Source organism: Myotis brandtii, unplaced genomic scaffold, assembly GCF_000412655.1.
Source record: "Myotis brandtii unplaced genomic scaffold, ASM41265v1 scaffold112, whole genome shotgun sequence".
NCBI classification, from domain to species: Eukaryota; Metazoa; Chordata; class Mammalia; order Chiroptera; family Vespertilionidae; genus Myotis; species Myotis brandtii.
Window position 1 is genome coordinate 203,571 of NW_005353838.1, and position 27,666 is coordinate 231,236.

A 27,666-nucleotide genomic window follows, 5' to 3' on the forward strand; every position below is an offset into this window, starting at 1 on the left:
TTTAATCACTTTATCAGTCATTGTTTGCATCACTGTTGTTTTTATATCATGTTTCTGTTGTTTTCATACCATGTTTTTGTCGTTTTTATATCATGCCTCTGTTGTTATATCCTTTTGTTACTGTTTATTTATTAATAAATTTATATATTATTTTCATATATATTTTACTAATTACCTTTCATCTCTCACACTTCTATTATAAAGGGCAAATAGCAATATTAAAATATCTCTACTAATTAATTCCCTTTTAAAAAATATATATTTTATTGATTTTTTACAGAGAGGAAGGGAGAGGGATAGAGAGTTAGACACATCAATGAGAGAGAAATATCGATCAGCTGCCTCCTGCACACTCCCCACTGGGGATGTGCCCGCAACCAAGGTACATGCCCTTGACCGGAATCGAACCTGGGACCCTTGAGTCCGCAGGCCGATGCTCTATCCACTGAGCCAAACAGGTTAGGGCAATTAATTCCCTTTTAATGTGCACGAATTTCATGTACTGGGCTACTAGTGGTTAATGAATTGTGGAATTCTTGTGGTACTGAGTGCAGCAGATTTACTTCATAAGTGAGAACATGGTGTTTATTTTTAAAAGAAGGCTGCACTGAAATCAAAGCCTTGAAATCCCTGATATTCTATGGATGTTCGAACACTGGCGAACCTCAGACTCAAGGCCAGGTTCATGAACTACAACAACTGAAGCTTTCTACATGTGTATACTTCTCCTAAGCAGTTACTGTGAAGAATATTATTTAGCTTAGTGTGAAATGTTCTGACTTAAAATGCTAGTCATTTCAAATGGTATTCCCTGCACATATAAAGATTTTGAAAGCGGTGAATTCTTTCCAACATCTCCATGTCCATTCAACCCCAGTCATTAGGGGAAGAAGGATCTCCAAATTGATTTTAGAAGAGTTAACATCATGCAAAGCAAAATTAAACAAGGTCAATAAAAACCCCATAATGTCACCCTCATAACATGATGAGTGTAACTTCCTTTTGAAGCTGCTCCATAAATAAAGGTAAAAATTATCCAACACAAAAGAGAGTTTTGTTTCCCCCACTCCACATAATAGTTTTTTTTTTCCCTAGCATTTTTTATTGGGGGCATTTGTGTTTGGGGATTTTTAACTCACCAAAGCAAACTTTTAAAATGCACACTGAATTCCTGACCAGCTTGGCTCAGTGGTTGAGCATCAACCTATGAACCAGGAGATCACAGTTCGATTCCCAGTCATGGCACATGCCTGGGTTGCGGGCTCGATCCCCAGTAGAGGGCATGCAGGAGGCAACCAATCAATGACCCTCTCTCATCATTGATGTTTCTCTCACTCTCTCCCTCTCCCTTCCTCTCTGAAATCAATAAAGATATATTTAAAAAATAAAAATAAAATTCACACTGAAGTTTATACAGCGTGTCTCTGTGACCCCTGAAATTCCATTTTTCACTCTCTTCTTCCTACCCGCCAAGATTCAAAAGTTTGCTTGCTATTCATGAATTCTCCTTCATCACTCTTAGACATATTTAATATAAAAATAGGTATAATTTATAAGAATATTTAGCTTGTATATTATTTATCTTTTTGCTAAAATAGAACTTATTTTTTATGAACTTGTAGAAAGTATAAAAAATAAGAAGCAGATAAAGGAACACTTGGGAGAAAGGAGAAAACAGTAGCTGTTTTGAGAACAAGATTCTCTAGTTACGTTAAAAAGGCTATTGTCAGTCAGTGGATTGGGGGGAAGAGGGTATAAGTTTTGTTTGAGATGTATCTATAGCCTTTGGCTCCTTCCACTAACTGACTGTAACCTTGCAGAGGGCACACATCTTGCTGTCACCAGTGGTGCTTAGAAGAGCACTGAATGATGCTTAGATTTCTTTATTGAGTAAATATATTAATTTTAGATAATTCTCATTTTTATACTTTTATTGACAAATAAAAATTATACATATTTAAGATGTGCAACATGATGCTTTAATTTAAGTTGTATTGTGAAATAATTACCATAAGAATCTAATTAACACATCCATCACCTCACAGTTACTTGTTTTTATGGTAGTGGTGAGAACACTTGAAATCTATGCTTGTGGCAAATTTCAAGTGTACAATACATCATGTTTATAATTTCAGATGATTTAAAAAAAGAAACTGGAGACAACAAGTCCACTGGCTATTTTTATCCTTAGAAAAGCAACAGTATACATTTAAATCAAGAGCCTCAGGAACACTCTATTCATTGCATTTTCCATGGACCTTGAAGAGCTCTCCTTCTCCAAGCCCAGGAGCATTGCAGGAGCTGCCTAGTATTTTTCAAGTATTTCCTTGTAGCCACTCCTGAAAAACATCATCAATCTAGAGACTCTGCTGCTTTGAGATACCACCTCAACTAGTGCAGTGCAGCATTTTTCACATACCTGTGGTTTAACCTCCAGCATGCTTACAACTTCTCGGGTGTCTATGCCTCTCCTAAAGTTATGAATTGACTCTGCTGGAAAAATCAATTACAAGACTTCTCTATGCAAGATGCCTATTGATTTCTATAGCTGTGAGTTCACAAAGTACCTATAATGTTCATTTAAACACCATCAGGTCTTATAATTGTGGCTCAAGATTCTTTCCAGATGAAAGTGATGTTCTGGTGGTTTAAAAAGTTGTAGGTCAGGCGCTTGTAATAAGCACCTGAACAATTCCCTGTAAGGGCAAAAGATGGAGCAGAGAGTGGTTTTATCTTTATAAAATAAACGATTTGATAACTATTTTGATATCTGGTCATAACTTTTTTGGTTCATCACCATTATGAGAGTCTGTGGAGGAGGCGACATCTTGTGTGTATGGAGGAGAAGTCAGGCTAGCAAAGAAAACAGCTGCAACATTTGATTAGCTTTTTCCAGCACTGATGCTAATGTACATTTCTTTGTGAATTTTCAGAGTTTTGAGGGAACCATTTGCTCCTCTATAAGGAAATGAAGATAGGCATCATTGAACAACTTGTAATTTAATGTGTGCTCAGAACCGGGATTGGGAATAAACAGTAGGGAGGAAGAGTAAGGAAGAATAGATAGATGAAAAATGTCATCTATGGGGAATTTCTGTGACTGTGGGCTATTCTTAGCCTGATCTCCAATATAAAACCTTATTAATTATTTTATAAAGTTGGACAAATTGAGAAAGAAAACCAATTTAATTATATATTTTGAGAAGATCCAATGCTCTATAAGACAAAGTAAGACAAACAATAGTAAAGCATCAACCCTCATTTTGAATTCAAAGAATGTTAGAGATAGTAAGGCCTTTGAGAAAATCTAAGCTGACTCTCTTATTTTACAATGTGAAGACAGAACCTAGCGAGAGAACCTGGCTGAAGAACCTAGAGTCAGAACCTAGGGACAGGACCAAGATGGCGGCATAGGTAAACACCGCAGACTGCTGCCGCAAACAACCACTTCAAAAATACAACTAAAAGATGGAACGGACATCACCCAGAACCACAGGAAGGCTGGCTGAGGAGAGACTCTTCAACTAGAAGGAAAAATAACAGCACACCGAGGCTCAGAGGAGGCGCAGTGTGGAAAAAACTCAGGTGCGGAGGTGCGCGCGCAAAGCGGGCTGGTGGCTGAGAGCGCGGTTGTCGTTTTCGGTCAGGGGGGAGTCTCAGACTCTGAGCTCCAGATACGGGCGAATCGCTGGGGACTCGGACCCAAACGGGAGAAGCGGGAGTGTCTGGCATCAGTTGGAAGGCAGCTTTCTCTCCGAGGTTTGCAGCGGTTCCTGGGGTTCTGAGAAGCAGAGCCTCTGGGAACAGGACTGAGGGCACCATAACGGCTCCCTCCGCCCGCCCTGTTGAGCCCGCCCCGCCCAAGCCCTGCGCAGAGCCATTTGCCGGATCGCCTCAGGCAAAGGCTAGATTAGCACCTCCCCAGAGGACAGAAGTTTTCCGCGGCAGACACAGCTGATTCACACAGCCAGTCGGCCTGGTGGTCAAATCCCTCTAGTATTAACTACAACAATCAAGGCTCAACTAGAACAAGACTGCGCACAAAGACCACTAGGGGGTGCACCAAGAAAGCATAAAAAATGCGGAGACAAAAAAACATGACAGAAATGGAGGATATAGAGCTAAAAATCGCAATTTTGAGGGCTTGCAAAAATGTGCTAGAAGCTGTCAATAAACTTGAGGAGAGAGTCACGAAAACTAATGAGACCCTCGATGCTATGATAAAGAACCAACTAGAAATTAAGCATACACGGACTGAAATAAAGAATATTATACAGACACCCAATAGCAGACCAGAGGAGCGCAAGAATCAAGCCAAAGATTTGAAATGCGAAGAAGCAAAAAACACCCAACCGGAAAAGCAAAATGAAAAAAGAATCCGAAAATACGAAGATAGTGTAAGGAGCCTCTGGGACAGCTTCAAGCGTACAAACATCAGAATAATTGGGGTGCCAGAAGATGAGAGACAGCAAGATATTGAAAACCTATTTGAAGAAATAATGGCAGAAAACTTCCCCCACCTGGTGAAAGAAATGGACTTACAGGTCCAAGAAGCGCAGAGAACCCCAAACAAAAGGAATCCAAAGAGGACCACACCAAGACACATCATAATTAAAATGCCAAGAGCAAAAGACAAAGAGAGAATCTTAAAAGCAGCAAGAGAAAGAGACTCAATTACCTACAAGGGAATACCCATACGACTGTCAGCTGATTTCTCAACAGAAACTTGGCAGGCCAGAAGGGAATGGCAAGAAATATTCAAAGTGATGAATACCAAGAACCTACAACCAAGATTACTTTATCCAGCAAAGCTATCATTCAGAATTGAAGGTCAGATAAAGAGCTTCACAGATAAGGAAAAGCTAAAGGAGTTCATCACCACTAAACCAGTATTATACGAAATGCTGAAAGGTATCCTTTAAGAAGAGGAAGAAGAAAAAGGTAAAGATACAAATTCTGAACAACAAACATGCATCTATCAACAAGTGAATCTAAGAATCAAGTGAATAAATAATCTGATTTACAGAAGGAAAAAAAAATACAATGTGAAGACCTAGGTCCAGAGAGAGTAACTTGACAAGAATCCAAATGTGAGCTAGCAACAGAGGACTTGATTATAGATCCCTATTGTCTCTGATGGGCCTGTTACACCACCGACTACTAAGGGACCCAAGTCATCAAGTGAAAGAAATGCCTGTATCTTTTGGCCACCTTTTCTTAGAAAGGGAATGAATGAGTCTATCTTTTGGTAAAGATAATGGGCATCTTATCTCCTTTTGCCTTTTTTTTTTCAGTTGGTTTCCAGTGAAAGTGCTGATATCTCCTGGATGTAATATTGTGCCAGTGATAAGTTGATGAATAAATTCAATGAGCTAAAGAAATAGTAGACAGAGAAATTAATTGAGTGTGAATAAACAATTTGCCTTCCCCTTTCCGTAAGTGACAGGGCAGACTGTTGAGACTTCCCTTGTATGTCACTGACATTGATGGAGATATCTTACAGCAAACATGTTGTTTTTACATTTACATGAAGGAAATTGGTTTGTCTTGGTGACATAATGCTACTCGTGATAAAGTGAAAATGTTACAATGAAGGGAAGGTGAGGCGAAATATGCAGCGTGCATCTTTAATAGCAGCTAACAAATAGAGGGTTATTTCATTTGCTTTAAAAGTAAAATGTTTTGTACATTCCACTTTTTGCCTGGGGGGTGAATGGGCATCCTGGACTCTCTGGAAGAAGAGATAATGATGTCTTTCCATTCTCTGAACTCCAGGATCCTACTTTACTTGTTCAATAATTCAAGACCTCAGAAACACACTTACCTTGTATTTCGATTAGAGTCACTTAGTCACAGCTTCTGATTGCATGGAGTAATTATATTCCATTTGCTGGCTAAGTACAGAATTGGCTGTTAATGTTTGCTTATTTGTTTTAAGCCATGGAAAACTTAAATTTGGCTTTAAACTTAAAAATGAAATTGGATTAAATTTCAAATAAAATTTTATATATCAATATAGTGAATCTAGGAAAACATTTATTGCTTGTGGTTTTTTAAAAATATATCTTTATTGATTTCAGAGAAGAAGGGAGAGGGAGAGAGAGATAGAAACACCAATGATGAAAGAGAATCATTGACTGGATTCTTCCTGCATGCCCCACAATGGGGATTCAACTCACAACCCCAGCATGTGCCCTGACCAGGAATCGAACCTTGACCTCCTGGTTCATAGGTCGATGCTCAACCAGTAAACCATGCCGGCTGGACTCAGCTTGTGCTTTTAACTCTCAGCTTCACAAAAGAATAAATGTAAAAGTAGTCTTGGTGATATTGGTTAATAATATTATTTCACACGTCATTCAAGGGATAAGGCTCTATTATTATGAAATCTGACATATATCATAGAAAATCTTCCAATTTCCCACATCTATGATTTACTCAGGATATTCAAGATGGAATTGATATTGTGGCAGTATTTTATAAAGAGCGCAAGAATTAAAGTTGTTATTAAATATTAAAGACACCATCTTTACTTTAGTCACCAGAATATTTTTATCTTACAGTGTAATTTATTCACAAATATTCTGAGAGTATTTGCATTTTCTAAACCTCTCTATAAGAATCACATTTTTATTTTGGGGTCACCTAGGAGTGGCCATGGCAATAAAGAAACGATTGCCCAACTTCAAAATATCATGACTTAAAAAATGGATTCAAGTGAATTCAGATAATTACAATTCTACTAACCATTTTCAAAGTACCATTTGGCTTTGGTTTGAATACCAGAGATTGGTTGGCTTATACTTGTTTATGATAGTGATGATGAAACCATAATGCCTGAAGCAAATGTCCTTGTGTTTCTGAAAAGATTTTAAAATTCATCATGCAGATCAGGCAATCTGATGCTTTCTGACAGCTCAAGGGAAGTATATTTGTAAGCATGTAACACAGAAAAGAATTAAACCTGGTCCTGCTTTAAAGAAAGAGAGAGGAAAAGGAGGCAATTAGTGCTATTTCTGCATTGGCTGCAATATTTAACCATTTCACTCTGGTAAGTTTGTTTATACTCTAAAACTGTCCCTTCTCTTTTGCCTGAGAAATTAGGAAATTAAAAGGGCCTTGGAATTGTTGTACAATATGTTTTATGTGTTCAGCTATAGTGATGATCTAGCATGAAATTGAATAATGAAATGTCTCAAATTTACTGAATTCCACTGAGAGTTAGGTTAGGGTTAAAAGTGTAGTTTTTTAAATGTAATGAAGAAAGAGCAATCATCATAAATATAATAAAATATAAATATTTGCTTTTCTAACACAAGCCTACATGTAAAAACTAGAAAGTCACTTTCTTTAAATGGTATTTAATGTTCAGGTGGGAAAGTGTTTGCAGTTAAACCTGAAATGGACACTGAATTTGTTGCATTTGCTTTTATCTTCTCTCACAAATATTATACTAATAGAGCAGTAATAAAGATTGATTTATATAATTTACAATTCTAGGAACTTGAATGAAATATTATGAAACTTGTTTTATACAATGAACTATGAAATCACTTTAAAATCCTTAAAGTGGAAGGTAGCATGACTACCCTTCCTTCCAAGAAATATCCCAAACTCTATGAAAACAATTTCCAAATCACTATGAAGGCTGGTGAAGGTTGCTAGCCAGTGCTAAAAGCATTAGGTATTTCTTACTGAAATGTAACAGTGGGTCCCCTTGATTTTGACATTGTGGAGATGTGAAATGAATGTGACACTATATGTTTTTATGCCATGATTGGATGATAATGTTAGTGGAAATATTGTAACATGAAAATGTACAGATTTTAGTTTTAAATCATATTAATAAAATTATTTTAAGTATTCACAATAAAAAATACTTGATATAGTTCATCTTTAAATTTTCTCTAATACCTGTAACTTCTATATTATAAAAAACATATATACTCTAAATCTTACCAATGACAGAGTTGGTGGTATTTAATTCCATCTTTGAGGAATTGAATTTGGAAGAAATAGTAACTATTAATTTTAAACATAGTTAATTTTTCTAACATAGCCTGTTTTATTTCATGATTTTCCTAAAGATGTCGTCCATTATCATGCTATGTCATATCTGACTTTCTACTGTTTGCTGTTTCTATGACATCATTTTATATATATTTTAATATGAAATGTGTACTATTCTCTTCAAGCCAAAATGATGGTGTTATACTATATAGCATACATGGTGTCCCCTAAAAATATATATACACTTTAACTGCTGATAGCTCAATTGATGTTTCTTTCTTTTCAGATTTAAATCATTGGAATTAATAATTATTCAAAGTGTGTATACATTTTTGGGATTCCCTGTAAATTATATATAATATATATATACAAGACATACACACATTTTAAGGGTGTTATACTACCAAAAGAATTTATGAGCCAGGCCAGTGTGGCTCAGTGGTTGAATGTTGACCTATGAACCAGAAGGTCACAGTTTGATTCCCAGTCAGGACACATGCCCCAGTTACAGGCTCGATCCTCAGGGAGGGGAGCATGCAGGAAGCAGCCGCTCAATGATTCTCTCTTGTCATTGATGTTTCTAGCTCTCTTTCCTTCTTCCTTCCTCTCTGAATTCAATAAAAATATATTTTTTTAAAAACAATAATTGATGATTAGGCTGACAATTGTGGTGGTCACAATCAGTACTGAAATTAAATGTTATGCTAAGATCCTGGCTAATAAGATATATACATATATCATATATTAGGCCTAGATTTTTTTTTTAAATGCATCAAGTTGGAGAGACTGCAAAATAATTTCTAGGGAATAAACTTGAATAAATAATTTATGGACATTAATAAAGAAGCATATATATTTTAAAATCCCCCTCAATATAAGATCAACAAATTGTTTGATGAAAAATTAAAGAATAAATGGAATAAAAAAATGGTAAGCACACCATAAATAAACCTTTTTATTTTTAACAGAATAGCTCTTACTTTTTTTTAAGCATTTACTAGCTTTGCAGCTAGAATATAGAAATGGTTGAAATTTATAATTACAGTTAGTTTAAGCTTCTTGATGACAAGGACTGCGTTCTATATTTCCCTACATTACTGAATGGTAATAATCATAATAGCAAGCTTTATTGTATGCAATAATTTTGTCATCTGCTAGGCATTGTGCTAGATGCTTTAAACAAATTATTTCATTTGATTCTCACAACATTAGGTACTAAATAAGTTTATTTTGGTTGGCATGTTCATGACTTTTTTCCAGAAATTATTTGACTTAATTAATCAAATTATTTTTGTCATCTTAAAAAATGATGAGTGAACTGAAATAAGATAAATGTATAGAAATTAATATTGTTGGATACAATTAAAATCTTCTTCAATATGCACAAATCCAAGGAAAAAACTTTTTCATGTCAGATATTCATGAAGTTCCCAATTTTTGCATACAATATTGCCAGTATAAATAAAATCACTTTTTAAACTTCCTGCATAGTTTTACCGACCTTTAAATTTATTAAATTAAAATTCAATATTTTAAGAATGGAGCATTGAGATAGGTATTTTGAATCAATATATTAACACTCATTTATTACTTTGAAAAGCTAAATATATCAAAAATTTTAACTATATTGCCTGGCTGGCGTGGCTCAGTGGTTGAGCATCGACCTATGAACCAGGAGGTCATGGTTTGATTCCTGGTCAGGGCACATGCCCAGGTTGTGGGCTCAGTCACCAGTGGAGGATGTGCAGGAGGCAGCCAATCAATGATTCTCTCTCATCATTAATGTTTCTATCTCTCTCTCCCTCTCCCTTCCTCTCTGAAATCAATAAAAATATATTTTAAAAAAACTCAACTGTAAGGATGAGTGTTTTTCAGTATTTTTTCTTATGATGATAATTTCTATGAAAACCAATACAATAGATTACTATGTTGCCAATAAAAACAGTTGAGCAAATGTATCTCTTGCCATAAAAACATGTTCACATTAGTTATATTATAAAATTATATTACAGTATTATCCCATTTTTAAAGTCTTATGTATAAGGTATAAATGTAATAAGATACAGAAGTACTAGTAAAAAGAGACATATTTTCTATAGAAATATAGAAAACAAGAGAAAATTTTTATGGATAGTAGAATTATGAATATTTTTTGTTATATATATGTTATTCAATGTTTCAAATATCTATGTCTTCTCATTTGTGTTCATATATTTTAGCCTAACAAGACATCATATTCATTCATTATAAAGCTTTCTAGAATTTTTCACTAATATAATTCTTGCTGCCTATTTCTCTAACAGCTTCTCAGGTTACTCACTTTCTCTCTCTCTCTCTCTCTCTCTCTCTCTCTCCCTCCCTCCCTCCCTCCCTCTCTCTCTCTTCCTTCTCGTTCCTTTGTTTCTGTGTACATATATATTTTTTGTCTTTTAAATCTATGTTTGCCATAAAAATATGTTTATGTGGATTTGGCCATTAGGAAATGCTTTGGCAGATCTTCTCTGCTCCCAAAAGTAATTGCACACAAATAATCTTCTCTAGAACTTTCATAAGTGTGTATTATATATGTAAATCTTTAGACCATTCGAAAATTATGTTGACATATTGTGTGAAATAGATTATTTTCCAAATTTTTAAAAAATCATGTATTGAATAATCAAATGTTTTCTACTGATTTGAAATTCGCTTCTTATTCTTAAACTAAGTTCTTACATACCATAGAATCGGTGTCTGGTTTCCTTTCTACTTCATGATCTGGATGATTTTCCTAATCTAACAATAGTTTTATATTATGGCTCTCTTGTAAGTTTTATTATCTCACATAGGAGTTCCAAATTTTCCTGACCCACTACTATAAATAAAAACACAATACACTACCATACCCTTTAAAAACTCTATAAGTTATTTTCACATGATTATTTAAAATTTAAAAGAATATTCTCACATTTCCAAACAAACCATTTCTATGCCATTAGAATTACATTAAATTTTATACTTTATTTGAGCCACAATGCAGATTGACATTTTTACCATATTACCCTTCCGTTCAGGAATGCCAGCTATCTTTCATCTTTAACTGATATTTGACCCACAGTAGAGTTTTGTGCTTTTCATTTACAGTACATTTTCCTTGCTGACTCCCTAAGATTTTATTTTTATATTTATTGACTTTTAACGAGTGAGGAGGGGAGAGGGAGAGAGAGAGAGAGACATCAATGTGAGCGTTAAACAGCTGCCTCCTGCAATGCCCCCTGCTAGGGATGGAGGCTGCAACCCAGGCATGTACCCTGACTGGGAACCAAACCTGCAACCTTTTGGTGCATGGGACGACACCCCACCAACTGAGCCATGCTGATCAGGGAGAGCCTGTAAGTTTTAAAAATATTTTGTGCCTATTATGAATGAGGTTTTTTTAATATGAGTCCTAGCAGATTATATTTGGTACTAGACAAGGCATTTTTTTTATTTCTTTTAATAGAAATGCTTTCTTTAATTCGGCCATAGGATATCCTTTATCTTACTTAAAGAGCTATCCTATTAAGAGTTTTTAGTTGATAATGAATGTGAAGTTTCATCAAATTCCTTATTAGTACATATCAGAATAATCCTATTTTTTCTTTGACCTATTAATATGATGAACTGAAGAAAATGTTTTCTAATATAAAATGACTATTGCCTTTGACTCTAACACAAAGTAATTTATTTAAGTGCATATGAGGGTCAAATGTGTGCGCATTAAGGGATCCTTAAAAATGTTTGACATTATTTTAAAATCCATTAAAAAATATGCTTCATTAAGAAAGAACAAAGCTGGAGGTATCACTCATCAGATTTTGAACTATTACAAAGCTATAGCAATTAAAATAGTATGGTTCTGGCATAAATGGAATGGAATAAGCACCCCTGAAATACACCCATGCATATATGGTCAACTAATATTTTAGAAGGGAAATGAAAATACTCAATGGAGAAAGAAGACAATCTTTTAATGAATTGTATAGGAAAACTGGATTGTCACAAGAAAAAGAATAAAACTGGTCCCCTGTCTTACAACATTCACAAAAATTGACTTGAAATGGATTAAGGACTGAAATGTGATATCTGGAACTGTAAAGCTCCTGTAGACGAAAATAGGGTAAAAGCTCATTGATATCCATCTTGGCAATGAGTTTTGATATGACACTAAAAACACAGGAAAACAATAGCAAAAAAATAATCAACAAGTAGGACTCCATCAAACCGAAAAGCTTCTGCACAGCAAATGAGACCCTCCGCAAAATGAAGAGGCAGCCTACAGAACAGAGGGGATATTTGCAAACCGTATATCTGATAAGGGGTTAATAGTCAAAGTATATAAGGACCATGTGCAACTCTTTAACAAACAATCAATGAGAAAATGGGCAAAGGACCTAAGTAATATAAATTATATGAGAAGATGCTCAACATTACTAATCTCCAGGGAAATGCAAATCAAAATGTTAACGAGACATCCCCTCACACCTGTCAGGATGGCTGTTATAAAAAAGACAAGAGATAACAAATGTTGGTGAAAATGTGGAGAAAATGAAACAGTTTTTAGATATTGCTTGATGTGAAAGAAGGAGAATTTAGAAACATTAGTTTTCAGTACAAATAAATACATGCAGGGTTGATCAGGCCTCCTTTAACTTTTTTGCAAATGGGTTAAAAGGTAATCATCCATTTATTTAAAAAAAAACACAAAACTCTCCTAGATTGTTGAGGTAGATTAAAAGAGGATAAAACTGCTGTTCACCATCCCACATATTGTATCTGTAACTTAACATTAAATACATTTTTGTTTCTTTGTGGCCAATTCTTATTTGATAACCTCCATCTGGCACTGATCTGTAATCTTTGTAGTCTGATTACCAGACATGAATCAAAGAAATCAACTGACTCCTCTATTTTAAAAGGTTGGGAGAAAGTATTTTATATTTACATTTTTTTAATTTAAATTTCCTATTTGAGATATAAGAGATAGTGTATACATTTCTATGATACATTTCTATGAAATGTACACTTGAGACCTATATGATCTTATTAATCAATGTCACGCCAGTAAATTTAATTTTAAAAAAAGAGAGAATTCATTCAGTATTACAGTAAACCAAGACCAGTCAACATAACCATATTTGCTTAATTTCTTTTATTGGTAAAACATGACTATACCCATTCTTTCATTTATTTTACTGGTAATACTTAGCATTTGTCCTAGCACTTCTTTAAAATGTTGTTAATAATCAAGGTTATGTTAAGACTTTTTTTTGCAAGTGAAAAAAGCCCTACACAATCTAGCTTAAACAAAAAATAGATATCTTCGTTCATGTAACTGAGAAAGACAGGGGTGAGGTCATACCAGGCAAAAATGGATCTGGGATTCAAATGATGACTTCAGTGTTCTCCCCACCCACCCCCCCCACCCCAGGACTTGGCTCTCCTCTCACTTTGGAAGGCCCCATTTTCTCCTACAGCATATGAAGTTATGGCTTTCCCCAGTGATCCGTGGGTGATATCTGCCTCCACATAGACATACACATCTTCCCAGCTATGTTCTTGAAGTTAAGATGCGGCCTCTTTTATCCCTGGCTCCAACAGGTTAGGTGGTGAAATATCTTCTGCCTTTCTGAGGATTGTCTTAATGTGTCAATTGTGTTTAGATCCAGTCTCTGCCCTTCCTCTGAAATTTGCATTTCCTGACTGCCTTGCCTACTGAATTACATATGGATTCAGCCAATAATAGGCACTGGTAGGACAATGGAGAGCAGGATTAAAAGATAAACCAGAAAATTCCAGCCCATTCACTCATGCTGCAGGTGGCCACTGCCCCTTCTCCATGGTCCTGGGCCTTGTTGTAAGAACACTGCTTTTGTGGCCCCAATCCCCATGTAACAGCCTCCTCACAGGTCTGGCTCCCAATGGGAGCACCAGGTATTGAGCTCTAGTGACATCACTCCTTCTTTTTGTGCCTCCAGCTGGAGGGTGTCAGCATCTTCCTACTGTTGCTAAGCTCTGAGTTCCTTTGTTTTCTCTATTTTGTTTGGCATTTTAGCTCTTAAAAAGCCCTTATAAGTAGTTCACTACATGAAATTTATTCCATTGGACCAGCTAACATTGGCACAGTTTTCTGAGCTGAACCCTTACTGACAACTCTAGCATGGGTCAAATGTCCTTCACTGAACCAATCACTGTGGCCAAGGGATAAGGTCCTTTGATTGGCTAAATCTCATTTATTTACCAATTCTTGTAATAAAAAGGGAGATACAGAGTGTGTTACCAGAAAAAAAATGAGAAGTAGAAAAACATTGGGTGGCCAATAATAATGACTATCTTATTAGTAACTGGAGGCCTGGTGCACAAATTCGTGCACCAGTGGGATCCCTCGGCCTGGCCTGTGGGATCAGGCCAAAACCAGCTCTCCGACATCCCTTGAGGGGTCCTGGATTGCGAGAGGGCGAAGGCCAGGCTGAGGGACCCCACCAGTGCACGATAGGGGTTGGGGAGGGACACAGGAGGTTGGCCAGCCAGGGACTGTGGGAGGACTCCAGGGCATGTCCGGCCTGTCTTGCTCAGTCCCAATCAGACGGACCCTAGCAGCAAGCTAATCTACCAGTCAGAGTGTCTGCCCCCTGGTGATCAGTGCACATCATAGTGAGCTGTTGAATGGCCTTAGCATATCATTAGCATATTACACTTTGATTGGTTGAATGGACAAAAGGACAACCAGATGTCCAGACACTTAGCATATTAGGCTTTTATTATATAGGATTCCTTTGAATCCATTGTTAATGAATATGAAGATCCAAATTAATTTTTTTAAAACATCACTGTATAATAAAATTCTTCATAAGTGAATATCAGGAATAGCTCAAGCCAGTTGCATTTTAAATTTATAAATATCCTATCACTTCTTTTTCTGGTTAATAAAGAGAACTAGTACATTAAAGATCTACTATCAATCACATGTTGTTTTAAATGCCTTTACTTATCTTACTTACAAAATACAAAACCAGAGGCTGCTTCATTAAAAGTTGAGGGTGCAAATGCTGAGATCTTCTTCTTTTAATCATCTGAGTGGATATTGCTTTTTTACTTTTTTTTTAGGTTTGATTTCTATTTTCTGAAGCTGAGCATAAAGCACACTGACTATCATAGTCTGAAATTTAGCTAGGACCATCTGTAAGAATTTATGCATTTCCTGGGAATCTGATCAATTCTAGCAGCAATTCTCTATTTTCTATTTGAGATTAAGGAGCCCTGAAATCAATTTTATATTTAAAAGTTGGTTTCTGCATGAGAAAACTGTGGGCCCAGTGTCCAAAAATCATTCTGTGCTTCAAAATTGATTTCCTTAAATAATTCTCCTTCATGAAGACACATGAATTTTTATGTGAGGTCATAAATATCATATCACAGAATTTGTTTAATGTTTTCTCTCTTTCCCTTCCTCCCTCCTATCTTTATTATTTTTATTTTACTTGGCTTTTTCTTTTTTTAAACTATTTGTCCTTCATCCACATCTCTTGCTCTGGTAGGGAACTCTTATTGACCTAATTTATATTCTTTTATGTTTTTTTCAATATCATATAATCATAGACAAACATAATCACGTTCAAAGGCTGTTAAATCTCGTTGAAATAAGCCAGTCAGAGAAAGATAAATTCCTCATGATTTCACTCATTTGTGGAATATAGAGAACAATAGACTGATGAACAGGGACAGATCCAAAGACAGAGAAACAGCGATCAGACTATTAATCCCCAGAGGGAAAGTAGGGGAGGGAGGGGGCAAGGGGAAGAGATCAAACAAAGGATTTGTATGCATGCATATAAGCCAAACCAATGGACATGGACAACAGGGGGATGAGAGCATGAGTGTGTGGGAACTAATAAAGAATTTAAAAAAATCTCGTTGTTTATCCATATCTTCAGAAAAAAATCACTTCTACTGTCGTGGTAAACAACCTGCTTCCCTATTTATAATGGCCTGGCCCTTTAGGAACTTTAGCGCAAAATTATAGCTAATTTGCCTACAAACATCAGGTGGTCATAATAATCTGACCACTCAGTGTATATACATATTCCCACAAAATTTTTATCAAAAATGGACTGTATCATATACATTTTAGTTCAACTTGATTTGTTTCATTAAACAATAGCTGATGACAATTATCTACATTATTTGTTATAGCTCTGTTTTCTTCTTTTTTTAATGAGAGGAAGGGAGAGGAATAGAGAGGTAAAAATGTCGATGAGAGAGAAACATCATCGATTGGCTATCTCTACATGCCCCCTACTGGGGATCAAGTCCAAAACCAAGGTATGTGCCTTGACCAGAAATCAAACCAGCGACCTTTTGGTTGATGGATCAACACTCAACTGCTGAGACACACAATCTGAGCTGTTTTATTCTTTTTAATGGCTGCACAATATTCCAAAGTATGAATATATCACATTTTAATCAGTCTTTCCATATAAGTGTTCATTTGTTTCAGCTTAGTTTTTATGACACTATGGAACAAGGCTATAATACATGTTCTTTTGAAAATGTCCTTACATACTAGTGCTTTACTTTTTATCGAATAAATTTCTAAAAGTGGGAGAATTAGCTTATTAGATATTGGTACATTGTTTTTTCAAAAAGGCAGCAAAAGTCATACTTCTACCAGGTTTGGGTATAATTTCACTTTTATCCATAAGTCCCAAGCAATAGGTATTTATTTCCTCATCCATGAGATAAGATCTCTGCCCTCATGATCTTTACGTTAGTAGTCAAAAAGAATAATAAACATATATGTAAATAATATGATGTCATAAATGGTCATAAATGTACTGTGAAGAAAAATAAAGCAGTTTTAGGGTATAGGGGTGGGGATGCCTATTGTTAAATAAGATGGTCATAAAAGGCCCCTCCAAAGAGATTCTATTTTGATAAAGACTTGATGAAGTGAGGGAGTGGGCCATGTGATATCTGGATTGGAAGGAGGTCTCTAGAAAGAAGAGCAAACATGAGATGTCAGCAAGGTGTCTGACACTGTAAACAGTCAATGGAGAAGGAAAAGAGACCAAGTCAGAGGTTATTGTTTGGTAGTAGAAGTGAGAGATGAGGGAACTTGTTGAGAAGTGGTCAGATACAGAATACATCTTAAAGGTAGAGCTGACAGAAGGTACTGATTGTTTGGATGTGAGCTTTAAGAGAAGGAGATAAACATAAATAATTCATGGGTTTTCTAAATTAAACTTTTATTTCATAAGAATTTTAGATTACTGGAAAAGTTGCAAAAGCAGCACACAGTTAATTACCATAGACCCTTTTTCAGCTTCCCCCAATGTTAACATCTATAATAATAAAAGCATAATATGCTAATTAGACCGGACAGCCAAACGACCTTCCGGAGGTCATTATGGACGTCCTTCCAGACAAAGCTGCTGTGGTGGGGGCTGAGGCAGAGGTGGTTAGGGGCAATCAGGCAGGCAGGCAGAGGGGCTAGGGGCAATCAGGTAGGCAGGCAAGTGGTTAGGGGTGATCAGGCAGGCAAGGGAGTGGTTAGGGGCAATTAGACAGACAGGCAGAGTGGTTGGGGTGATCAGACAGGCAGGTGAGTGGTTAGGAGCCAGCAGTCCCAGATTGTGAGAGGGATGTCCGACTGCCAGTTTAGGCCCAATCCCACAGGGATCCCTGCTGGATCAGGCCTAAACCGGCAGTCGGACATCCCCTGAGGGGTCCCAGATTGTGAGAGGGCGCAGGCCAGGCTGAGGGACCGCCCCCTTCCTGTGCACAAATTTTGTGCACCGGGTCTCTAGTATTACATAAGCATGGTACACTTGCCCAAACAAAGAATTTAACATTGGTATATACTAGTAGTACTATTAACCAAACCACAGGCTCTTCAGATTTCATAGTTTATCCATTTCTATCCTCAGATCTACTTAAGGACAGCATATCAAGTTTAGTCACGGCTCCTTAGTTTCCTCATCTGTGGCAGTTTCTCAGTCTTTCCTTGCTTTTCATGACCAGAACTTTTTTGAAAAGCATAATTAGAATATTCCTCAATTTTATTGTTCTCTGGTATTTTCTCATTATTAGACTTGAGTTATGGATTTGAAGGAAGAATGCCACAGATGTAAAGTGCTTGCCTTTTTGTATCAAATAATATCAGGGAATAAATGATATCAGCATGATGCATCACTGGTGATAATAATGTGAGTCATTTAATTAAGATGGTACCTGCCAGGTTTCTCCATTGTAACATTACTATTGTCCTTTTTCCATTATCTATTCTTTGAAAGTAAATTACTAAATGCAGCTCACACTTACGGTGGAGATTGGGGATCAAGTTCTATTTCTGGAAGTGGGGAGAGTATCTACATATATATTTGTAAGTCTTTTGTAAGGAAGCTTTGTTGCTTATCTCTTAATTACTTATTCGGTCATTTATTTATATCAGTATAGACTCATGAATATTTATATTGATTCTTTGGGTTATAATCTAATACTATCATTAATTTTATTGTTTAGATTATTCCAGCTTTGACTATTGAGAGTATTTTCAGGTCAGTTCTTGGGTCCTTTTGACATGCCAATACCTATGTTTTTTTTCCTTCTTACTTTCCATCACTATAAGATGCTACAGGTTCATCTGGTATCTATCCTGCTGCAATCGTAGAATAAGCCATCTCTCAAGGAGCTAGGTCAGTGATGGCAAACCTTTTGAGCTCGGCATGTCAGCATTTTGAAAAACCCTATCTTAACTCTGGTGCCGTGTCACATATAGAAATTTTTTGATATTTGCAACCATAGTAAAACAAAGACTTATATTTTTGATATTTATTTTATATATTTAAATGCCATTTAACAAAGAAAAATCAACCAAAAAATGAGTTCACGTGTCACCTCTGACATGCGTGTCATAGGTTCGCCATCACTGAGCTAGGTTTTTAATATGAGTCATTGGGTAAGCAGTGATGCCATTTACTAAAATGGGAAAGATTGAGTTAGAAGAGAAATTCTAGAGCATGTTATTTCCTTCCTTCCTCCTTTCCTTCCATCTTACCTTCCCTCTTTTCATTATTATTATTTTGTTTTGATATATTAAGCTTGTAAAGCTCAATAGCCATTCAAATGGAGCTGTAATGTAGGCAGTGCAGACAAGAATATAGCGCTCAGATGCCCTGGCTGGTGTGGCTCAGTTAATTGGGTGTTGTCCTATGCAGGAGAGGTGGCAGGTTCAATTCCCAGTCAGAGCATACACCTGGGTTGGGCTCAATCCCTGTCGGGGGTGTGGAGGAGGCAGCTGATCAATGTTCTGCTCTCACCAGGGTGTTTCTTTCTCTCCCTCTCTCTTCCTTCCTCTCTAAAAATCAGTAAAAAATTAAAAAAAATAAAAAGAATATAAAGCTCAGAGAAGAGGTTCAGATTAGCGATCTAAATTTGGGACTCATAAATAAATGGTGCTATTAAAAGACATAAGATCTGCTTTCCTAGGAAAAAGTCAAAAAAGTCTCAGACCTCAGGATTTAGAGGTTAGTAAGAGGGGAAGAAATCAGGCAAGGAGGTTGAGAAAGGGCAGTAAATGAGGTAGCAGACAAGCCTATCTCCTGTACAGAATCCTAGAAACAAGTAAAAGAAATATTTCAAGAAAATGAATGTGATTGTGTCAAACTCTCTTGAGACATTAAGGAAGATAAAGACTAAAAATTTACCATTGGATTTGGCAATATCCAATTTTACCTCTGACCTTAATAGTACTATTTCAGTGGAGCTGTGAAAATGAAATCTAATTTTGGGGAGTTCAACATAGAATTTTATCTGAGGAATGGAGAATGCTCTCTTTTAGGAAGTTGCTATAAAGTACAGTGGAGAAATAAGGTGAAAGTGAGATAGGGAATTGATATAAAAGAATTTTTTTTTAAGTTGGGAGACATTACAATATATTTGCAGACAGATGGAAATTATCCAGTAATATGAAGGAAAAAAATGACAATGTAGGAGAGAAAGGGGATTATTGAAGTAACAAAGACCTAAAATTGGTGAGAAAAAAATGGAATCCAAGGCTTCAGGGAAACAGTTTACCTTAGATTGGAGAGAACAGTTTCGCCTTTATTACAGGATTGAAGGTTGATGACAAGTAGAAATATCAAGGATATGTAGGATATAGTGGTGAGAAGACGAAATTGAATCATGGTTCTTAAATTTTTTTTTAGAAGCTATATCATAAACAGAGAGAAAGGAGATGGAAAGAAATGTTGAAGAGTGGAAAAGAAGCACAGATGCCTCTTTTAGTAGTATCATAGAGTTGAAGTATGAATTAATAAGGGAAATATGATAAGATGATCAGGGACGCACTTAAAGGTCTTTATCATATTATCAGTAGTTATGCCAGTAATGCCATAGTCTACATTTTCTCTAGTTGTAATCATCTGTTCAGCTACTAGGAGTAGGTTCATAGAAGGAAGATAGCTGAACTTTTAACTAGGTCATTTTATTTTTGTCAGACTGATTTGAAGAGAGAGAAAGGCCTTGGAAGTGATTGTATATGTAAAGGAGAAACTACCATGTTGAATGATGGACCCTAAATTGAGTAAGTGGGGAAGTGTGAAAATGAGCAGCATGAGTGAAAAATGTGTAGAGGTCAAGAAGCTTTTTTGTTGGCAAAGTGTATGATCTAAACAATTTGGAGACCATTGTTGCAAACGTTATTAAAAGCTTCCCTGTCCCCTGCTGATCCTGTTTGTTCTTTCGATGTTCAAACACTTTTTCAATCCTTTTAGGATACTCTGTCTAGGCAAGTTTGTACCTCTTCTTGGTTCAGTCTTGCTAATTTACCATTTTTTTGATAAATTATATGCTTCTTTGGGTTTTTACATTTTTACTTAAACTTACATCTAAAATTCTTACAAATTCCCAGTGAAGTCTTTTCGTATGCCTTTACAGAGATATATCTGAACAATTTTGGAGAATTTTTTGCACTTTCAAGCACAGCTGATTGAGTGGAAGAACAACATGGTGACCACCTGATATATAAATAGCCTAAAGAGGACTGGATTTAATTTGTTTTAATAACTCCTGTCCACTTACTGAAATAGGATGACTAAGTACTACCATCATTTTAGAAACTTTTTGGGTCATGTGACACTGTTTTATTATAGTTCAACACATGTTAGGAAAAAATGGAAATTCATTTTTTGTTTGTTAAATAAGTAAATTGATTGCTGCATATCTACACTAATCTACACTAATAAAAGAGAAACATGGCGGCCAGCAGCCAGGCAGCTGATGCGAACAGGGAGGCTTGCTTCCTTCAGTGACAGAGGACTCCAACGTTCCCCGCCTGCCTTGCTGGCCTCTGAGCTTCAGTTGGAAACATTGTAACACTTATAGAAGATAAACAAAACCCCAGAAACCTCCTGTCAGTCAGCCGGGATCTCAGAGCTGGAGTCGCAACATTGTTTCGAATACAGAAAACAAAGGCCAGAACCCTGCTTTCAGCAGCCGAGCCTCAGAGAAAAAGCCAGCTCTCAGCTCCAGGGACAGCCATAGAAGCTAAATAAATGCCAGAATAAAAAAAAAAGAAAAAAAGGAGAGGTTTGGAGCTTCAGTCGCTCGCCAGCCTGAAAACGGCCCTCAGCCCCTCACCCAGACTGGCCAGGCACCCCAGTCGGGACCCCCACCCTGAAGCAACAAGATGGCGGCTAATTTGCATACTGAAGGCAGGTGGCAGCAGGCAAGGCTGTCTGCGGTCTGGGACACGGATCTGTGACCCTGCCGGGCGGGATCAGCGGAGCTGCGAGGCCTCCCGGCACCGGGATCAGCGTGAGAGGGGGCAGCGCCCAAACCCCCTGATTGCCCTTCGGCTCTGTGTGTGACAGGGGGCGGTGCCCCAACCCCCCCCCCCCCGGGCCCTGCTCTGTGAGTGACAGGGGGCAGCGCCGAAACCCCCTGATTGCCCTTCGGCTCTGTGTGTGACAGGGGGCGGTGCCCCAACCCCCCCCCCCCCGGGCCCTGCTCTGTGAGTGACAGGGGGCAGCGCCGAAACCCCCTGATTGCCCTTCGGCTCTGTGTGTGACAGGGGGCGGTGCCCCAACCCCCCCCCCCCCGGGCCCTGCTCTGTGAGTGACAGGGGGCAGCGCCGAAACCCCCTGATTGCCCTTCGGCTCTGTGTGTGACAGGGGGCGGTGCCCCAACCCCCCCCCCCCCGGGCCCTGCTCTGTGAGTGACAGGGGGCAGCGCCGAAACCCCCTGATTGCCCTTCGGCTCTGTGTGTGACAGGGGGCGGTGCCCCAACCCCCCCCCCCCCGGGCCCTGCTCTGTGAGTGACAGGGGGCAGCGCCGAAACCCCCTGATTGCCCTTCGGCTCTGTGTGTGACAGGGGGCGGTGCCCCAACCCCCCCCCCCCCGGGCCCTGCTCTGTGAGTGACAGGGGGCAGCGCCGAAACCCCCTGATTGCCCTTCGGCTCTGTGTGTGACAGGGGGCGGTGCCCCAACCCCCCCCCCCCCGGGCCCTGCTCTGTGAGTGACAGGGGGCAGCGCCGAAACCCCCTGATTGCCCTTCGGCTCTGTGTGTGACAGGGGGCCGTACCCTGAGTGTGACTGAGGGTGGCATCGCAACCTCCCGGTTCGCCCTGCGCTGTGCATGACAGGGGGCAGCGCCCCAACTCCCCAATCGGCCCTGCTCTGAGCCCGACCAGGGGCTGCACCTAGGGATTGGGCCTGCCCTCTGCCACCCGGGAGCAGGCCTAAGCCAGCAGGTCATTATCTCCTGAGGGGTCCCAGACTGCGAGAGGGCACAGGCCGGGCTGAGGGACCCCCTCTCTCCCCCGAGTGCACAAATTTTTGTGCACCGGGCCTCTAGTATTTTGATAACTGCACTTCAGCATGTATGAAGGTATGAAATTGGAATGGAATTGTTACTAATGAAATAATTCTAAATAGAATCAGTATGATTGTCAGTGGGTTTTATTCCCTTAAAAAATAGGGTCAGACTTTACATTTCAGATTTATCTTTCCTGCTAGATTTGTTTGCTCTAAGTCCTTTGCTTTAGTCAGGAAGCTGTCCTTCAGAGTGAATGATGCTTTTGCTGGTTGCAGGCATAGTAATGATGCAATATTATAGTTTGAGATGCAGTAACAAATGCAATTAAACTATTATACTGAACTTAAAAATCTTCTCATCACTTTAGAAACACTGAACAGCAATTTCACATTTCTTCAGTTACGTTCATAGACTGATATGAGCCATGCTTCCAGACATGTAGAAGTGATCAGCTGGGGTGGGGAGCCTCAAATTCTGTGATTCTCTAACAAGTTTATTCTCAAAACCCCCAGCATTTGTCAGGAAAACAAAACAAAACACTAAAGACAGGAAGAAGATAGGAGTGTTTCAAACAAGTTATATTTCCTTAGGGTTAATCATTGAATCATCCATTAAAAACAACACAGCTGAAGTTATAGCTCACTCATGGCTGATGTGACCTTTAATGACCTCAGTGAAGTCTAGCATGACTATTGATTAAGATATGGCAACACTGACCTACTAACGGTGCCCTTTGGAGACAATGTTGATAAACATGGAAGAGTGACTCGACCCTTGCCATTGTGCATGGCTGCTGGGACTAAGGGTGATTTGCAGTAATGTCCAGGGGCAACCAGGAAGCCAAGGGGCCTGGAGCAAGAAGTGATGCTCACCTCTCTCTCTAGCCCTGCAATATTGCAGGAATTTCTGAAAGTGAAAAACTGGTTTGCAGGGAATTTCTCAGTTGAACCCAGATAGCAGAAAAGACCAGATACGAACCATAAGTGTTAGATGGACATTTCTAAATGATAACACAGGTTCGTGTATGTTTTCTTTTTCATAGAATTCATAATCAGAAACTGGGGTTCTTTTGATGAGCACTAAAAAAATTTGTGAGGACGAATAGCATTACATTTACGTTACTGTACATGTTCTTAGTATTTTATAAATGTCACCCTCCTTGAATATTTTTCATAGTATATGGGATGGTAACATATATCCACAAATCTGTCCCAGATAACACTTGTCACTGTTGAGACAATCCATGGGACCAGGGTCCCACTCAAGTAGTGATATAATAGGCTATGCTGGGGATATCCAACTCAGGTTGGGACCACCCCATAAACATGGGCTTCTAGGAAAATGACAGTTTCCACCAATCCTGTGTAATTCGCCTCTGATGGGCCCAAAAGGCTTGTAAAGGAAAAGGAAAAGCCCTTAGATCTGGGGATTATACCTCTCCAGAGTTGCCTGGGTCTCAGAGCAAGTGCTAATGACCTAGATATCTTAGCACCACAACTCTTCAAATTCTCTTTCTCACATGTGTACGCAGAACTTCCTCACACAGTTTCACACAGCCAATGCCTCTGAATCACATTCACAGAACCAAGGTGCTGGGTTGAAATGGTTTCCAGCATCAACTACTACACATTGTGCCAAGTACTAGCGTCGATCCTCACATCCCCAATACTTGGAACTTTGCATTGACTATGACATGTTCTTTCAGAATTCTTCTTCCTTTGTGATGAACTCCCTCCCAGGGGCTTCACTGGCCTCAGTTAGGGTCAGCTCTGTCCATCAGATATATTTTTATATCTTTGACCTTCCAACAGGTCAGAGTTTGAATCCCTTTTTCCTAACACCAATGGTTCCTTGGCCTCTGTGTAAATTACAGGCTAATTAGAGGTATGTAAATTTAGATCACTAGATTTCTCAATATTTTTGCTTTCCTCAATAGACTATCTTAAATGCCTAAATAAAATACTTTATTTATTTGGTTGTAAAATACAATTATTTTTTATTTTAATTTTAACAGTAGATAATAAAAAATCTTAATTTCTTTCTTTAGATTTAGCTACATGTCACAAATATGTAGTAGTAAGTCTCCTTATTTGTAACATAGGGAAATTGAACTAGTAGCAATTTCCCCATATTTTTATAGCAGCAAAAACTTATTTTGAAGGGATAAAATTTTAAATGATATCTCAACAGGTAAAAATGATATTTAAATAATAGAATTAATTTTCATTAACAAGAAATGGTTTCAGATTATAAATGACATTTGTAGACATATGTAATGCAGTATGTAATTTATTTTTAGTATTTTGTTGTAATTTTGCAAATAATATTTTAAAGTTTGTATTTAATGGACACATTATGAGAAGGAAGAGATCTGTTAGCATGCTTGTTCATTGATTTTTAATTGCTTGACTTGCAATCTCATGATATGTATCATTAACAGAGAAGGCAGAAAAGTTATGTGCTAAACTATTCTTCAAAGTGAGTGCAATAGGTGATGTAAGTTATTGCTTCAGTGGTCTTTACATGCCATCATTTGAGGGTAATGTTCTCAAGAGTTTTAAGATATAAAAGAATAAAACTGACATCAGTATAAGTTGCTTACTGAGCCTATTTCTTCATTTAAGTAACCGATTTATGGTATTCCTACACCAGCTATTGGTATTGGCTATGATCAGTGATAGTTCATCTCTGAGTATTGTAGAAAGACAATAAATGAACCACATTTTCCAAGGTTCTCTACATTTTTACAATGTATATGGACATGACCTAACATATTAGAATGGAAAGTTTATTAATTCTTTAGAAAAATTGATTATATACATTTTAATCTAGGAAAGTAAAAGTGTATAATTACTACCAGGTTTTTATCACCTCTTTAAATATTTGCATTAATCATTGTGAATTATGGCACTGCAATTTTAAAAAACAAGATTTTTCTTAAATCATGTTTATGTTAAAGAATTTTGTGTTTAAATTATGTTATTAAAGTCTAAGTTATCTTAAAACCTGAATATACAAATATTTCAGTTAATTTTAGAATTAAATTCCTTAAGTAAACCCCCCAAAATATAATAAATATTCATTGTGATTGTCATCACCTATATAGCTGTAACATTTTGGTTAATTTTCCTTGATTTTTGTGTGTTTCGAAGATATGAATCTTCTAGACTTAAATCTAGCGTAATACCAATTAGTAAGATAGAAGGACTTTAACTTTTTGTTCATAGAAATATTTGATTAAATAACAAGTAAGTAAATGAATGAAAATTGTTGTAAATTATTAGAAATTTACTGCATTCTTCTAGAATGAATATTCTTTCTGCACTAAATTATGTGTAGTACAATTATTCCACACTATATTTAATGCCTTATTTATATTCCAAGATTTCTATTGATTTTTCTCTAGGTCATATTTACATTTTGTAGTCAGCTTTACTGTTTGAAAATATAACATATTGAAACAAATCTCTTTTTTTAAGGAAAAAATAAGGAGATATCAACAGACTGAAAAGATGTCTTCAGAGGCATAATCTTCAGGAAGATACTGGCATTCATGAGATCTCAAGGTTAGCAGTTCATACATTATTATTTTCATGTTTTTACAGATCTGAGATATAATTGTGTAACTGTTCTAAGTTGTTATTGCTAACATGTAATTATATAATAAGGAAAATGTCCTTATTTAAAATACATATTTTTAACAAAATCTCTTCAAGATTTAAAAAATTCCCCACCTAGCACCGGCCGCTGGGGTGGGAGGTGGGAGGTTGTAGCCTAGGAGGGGACGCAGCGACCCTGCAATAAAAAAAATAAAAAAGAAAAAAAAAGTTCCCTTTATACCATAAATGTATTATTTGTGCAATTGGGGATGGTTAAAAGAAAATACATTTTTAGTAGAGAACCAGATTATAATTTGCTTCACTTATTTGTTAAGGAATCTACACCTATATAGCAAATTTTACCTTTCTATTGTATCTTTGGCTAAAACACACACATATTGTTTAAAAATAGCTAATCATCAATCCTTCTAAAATTCTTTGAATCAGATTCCATGGCTCCCCCTCAGTACAGTCAAAAAAATTGTTCTTTTGTTGGACATGTGCCTGCAACAAAATGACAATATAAATGAGCAAAAGAATATTTAAGGATCTTTTCTAAGCTGTTTAGAGTCATGAGTCTGAAGAGGAAAACCAAAATAAGCCTTCCTTTATTAAGCAGCTTATTATAATACACTAATAAAAAATATTCATTTGGAAGTTTGGATTATCATTTAGGTTAAAATGGTTCATTCTAATGGATGGCCTGAGAAAGTGGATGATTTCTGACTTCTTTATATTGTGGGACTCAATATCAAAATATTCATAATTTTAAATGAAAACATATTGATGATTTTTGATTTTGATTGCTTTGGTCAAGCTTCTTTTCAGTGTCTGTATCTTTCATCACTGATCCAAAGATGTATTCATTCACATTTGTCTGGAACTTACCATATGCAAGGCAATGGGCTAAGTGTTTGGTTGTTTCAAAATGAGTAAGATATGGTTTTTGTTCTCAAGAATTGTCCAATCATATGTTATTCAGACAAGTTTTATTATTAACACGAGAAACAAATAATTAAAAGGACAAGCTAGATATAAAAGAGTATTCTATAAATTCTAAAACCCAATGCGAATGAGTTGGGGATTATACACTATTTTACAGTATGGCTTTTAGTAGGCTAAAATATTGAGAGTTTATACCAATGGGAGTTTTGCTCTATTATAAGCCACACCTAACTGACTTTCTTTTTTATTTTATTTTATTTGATCTATTTTATTTTATTTTAT

The 27,666-nt window shown here is 37.1% G+C and overlaps 1 protein-coding gene across 2 annotated transcripts in view; it reads left to right on the forward strand.

Annotated features, from left to right (window-relative positions):
* Positions 1-27,666, forward strand: part of CSRNP3 (cysteine-serine-rich nuclear protein 3) — a 195,230-nt gene that overhangs the window by 16,623 nt on the left and 150,941 nt on the right. For both annotated transcript variants that reach the window (XM_014545378.1, XM_014545382.1), the window contains exon 3: positions 26,320-26,406. In XM_014545378.1, the coding sequence (XP_014400864.1) occupies positions 26,394-26,406 (13 nt within the window). In that variant the 5' untranslated portion in view covers positions 26,320-26,393. The remainder of the gene's footprint in view (positions 1-26,319; positions 26,407-27,666) is intronic.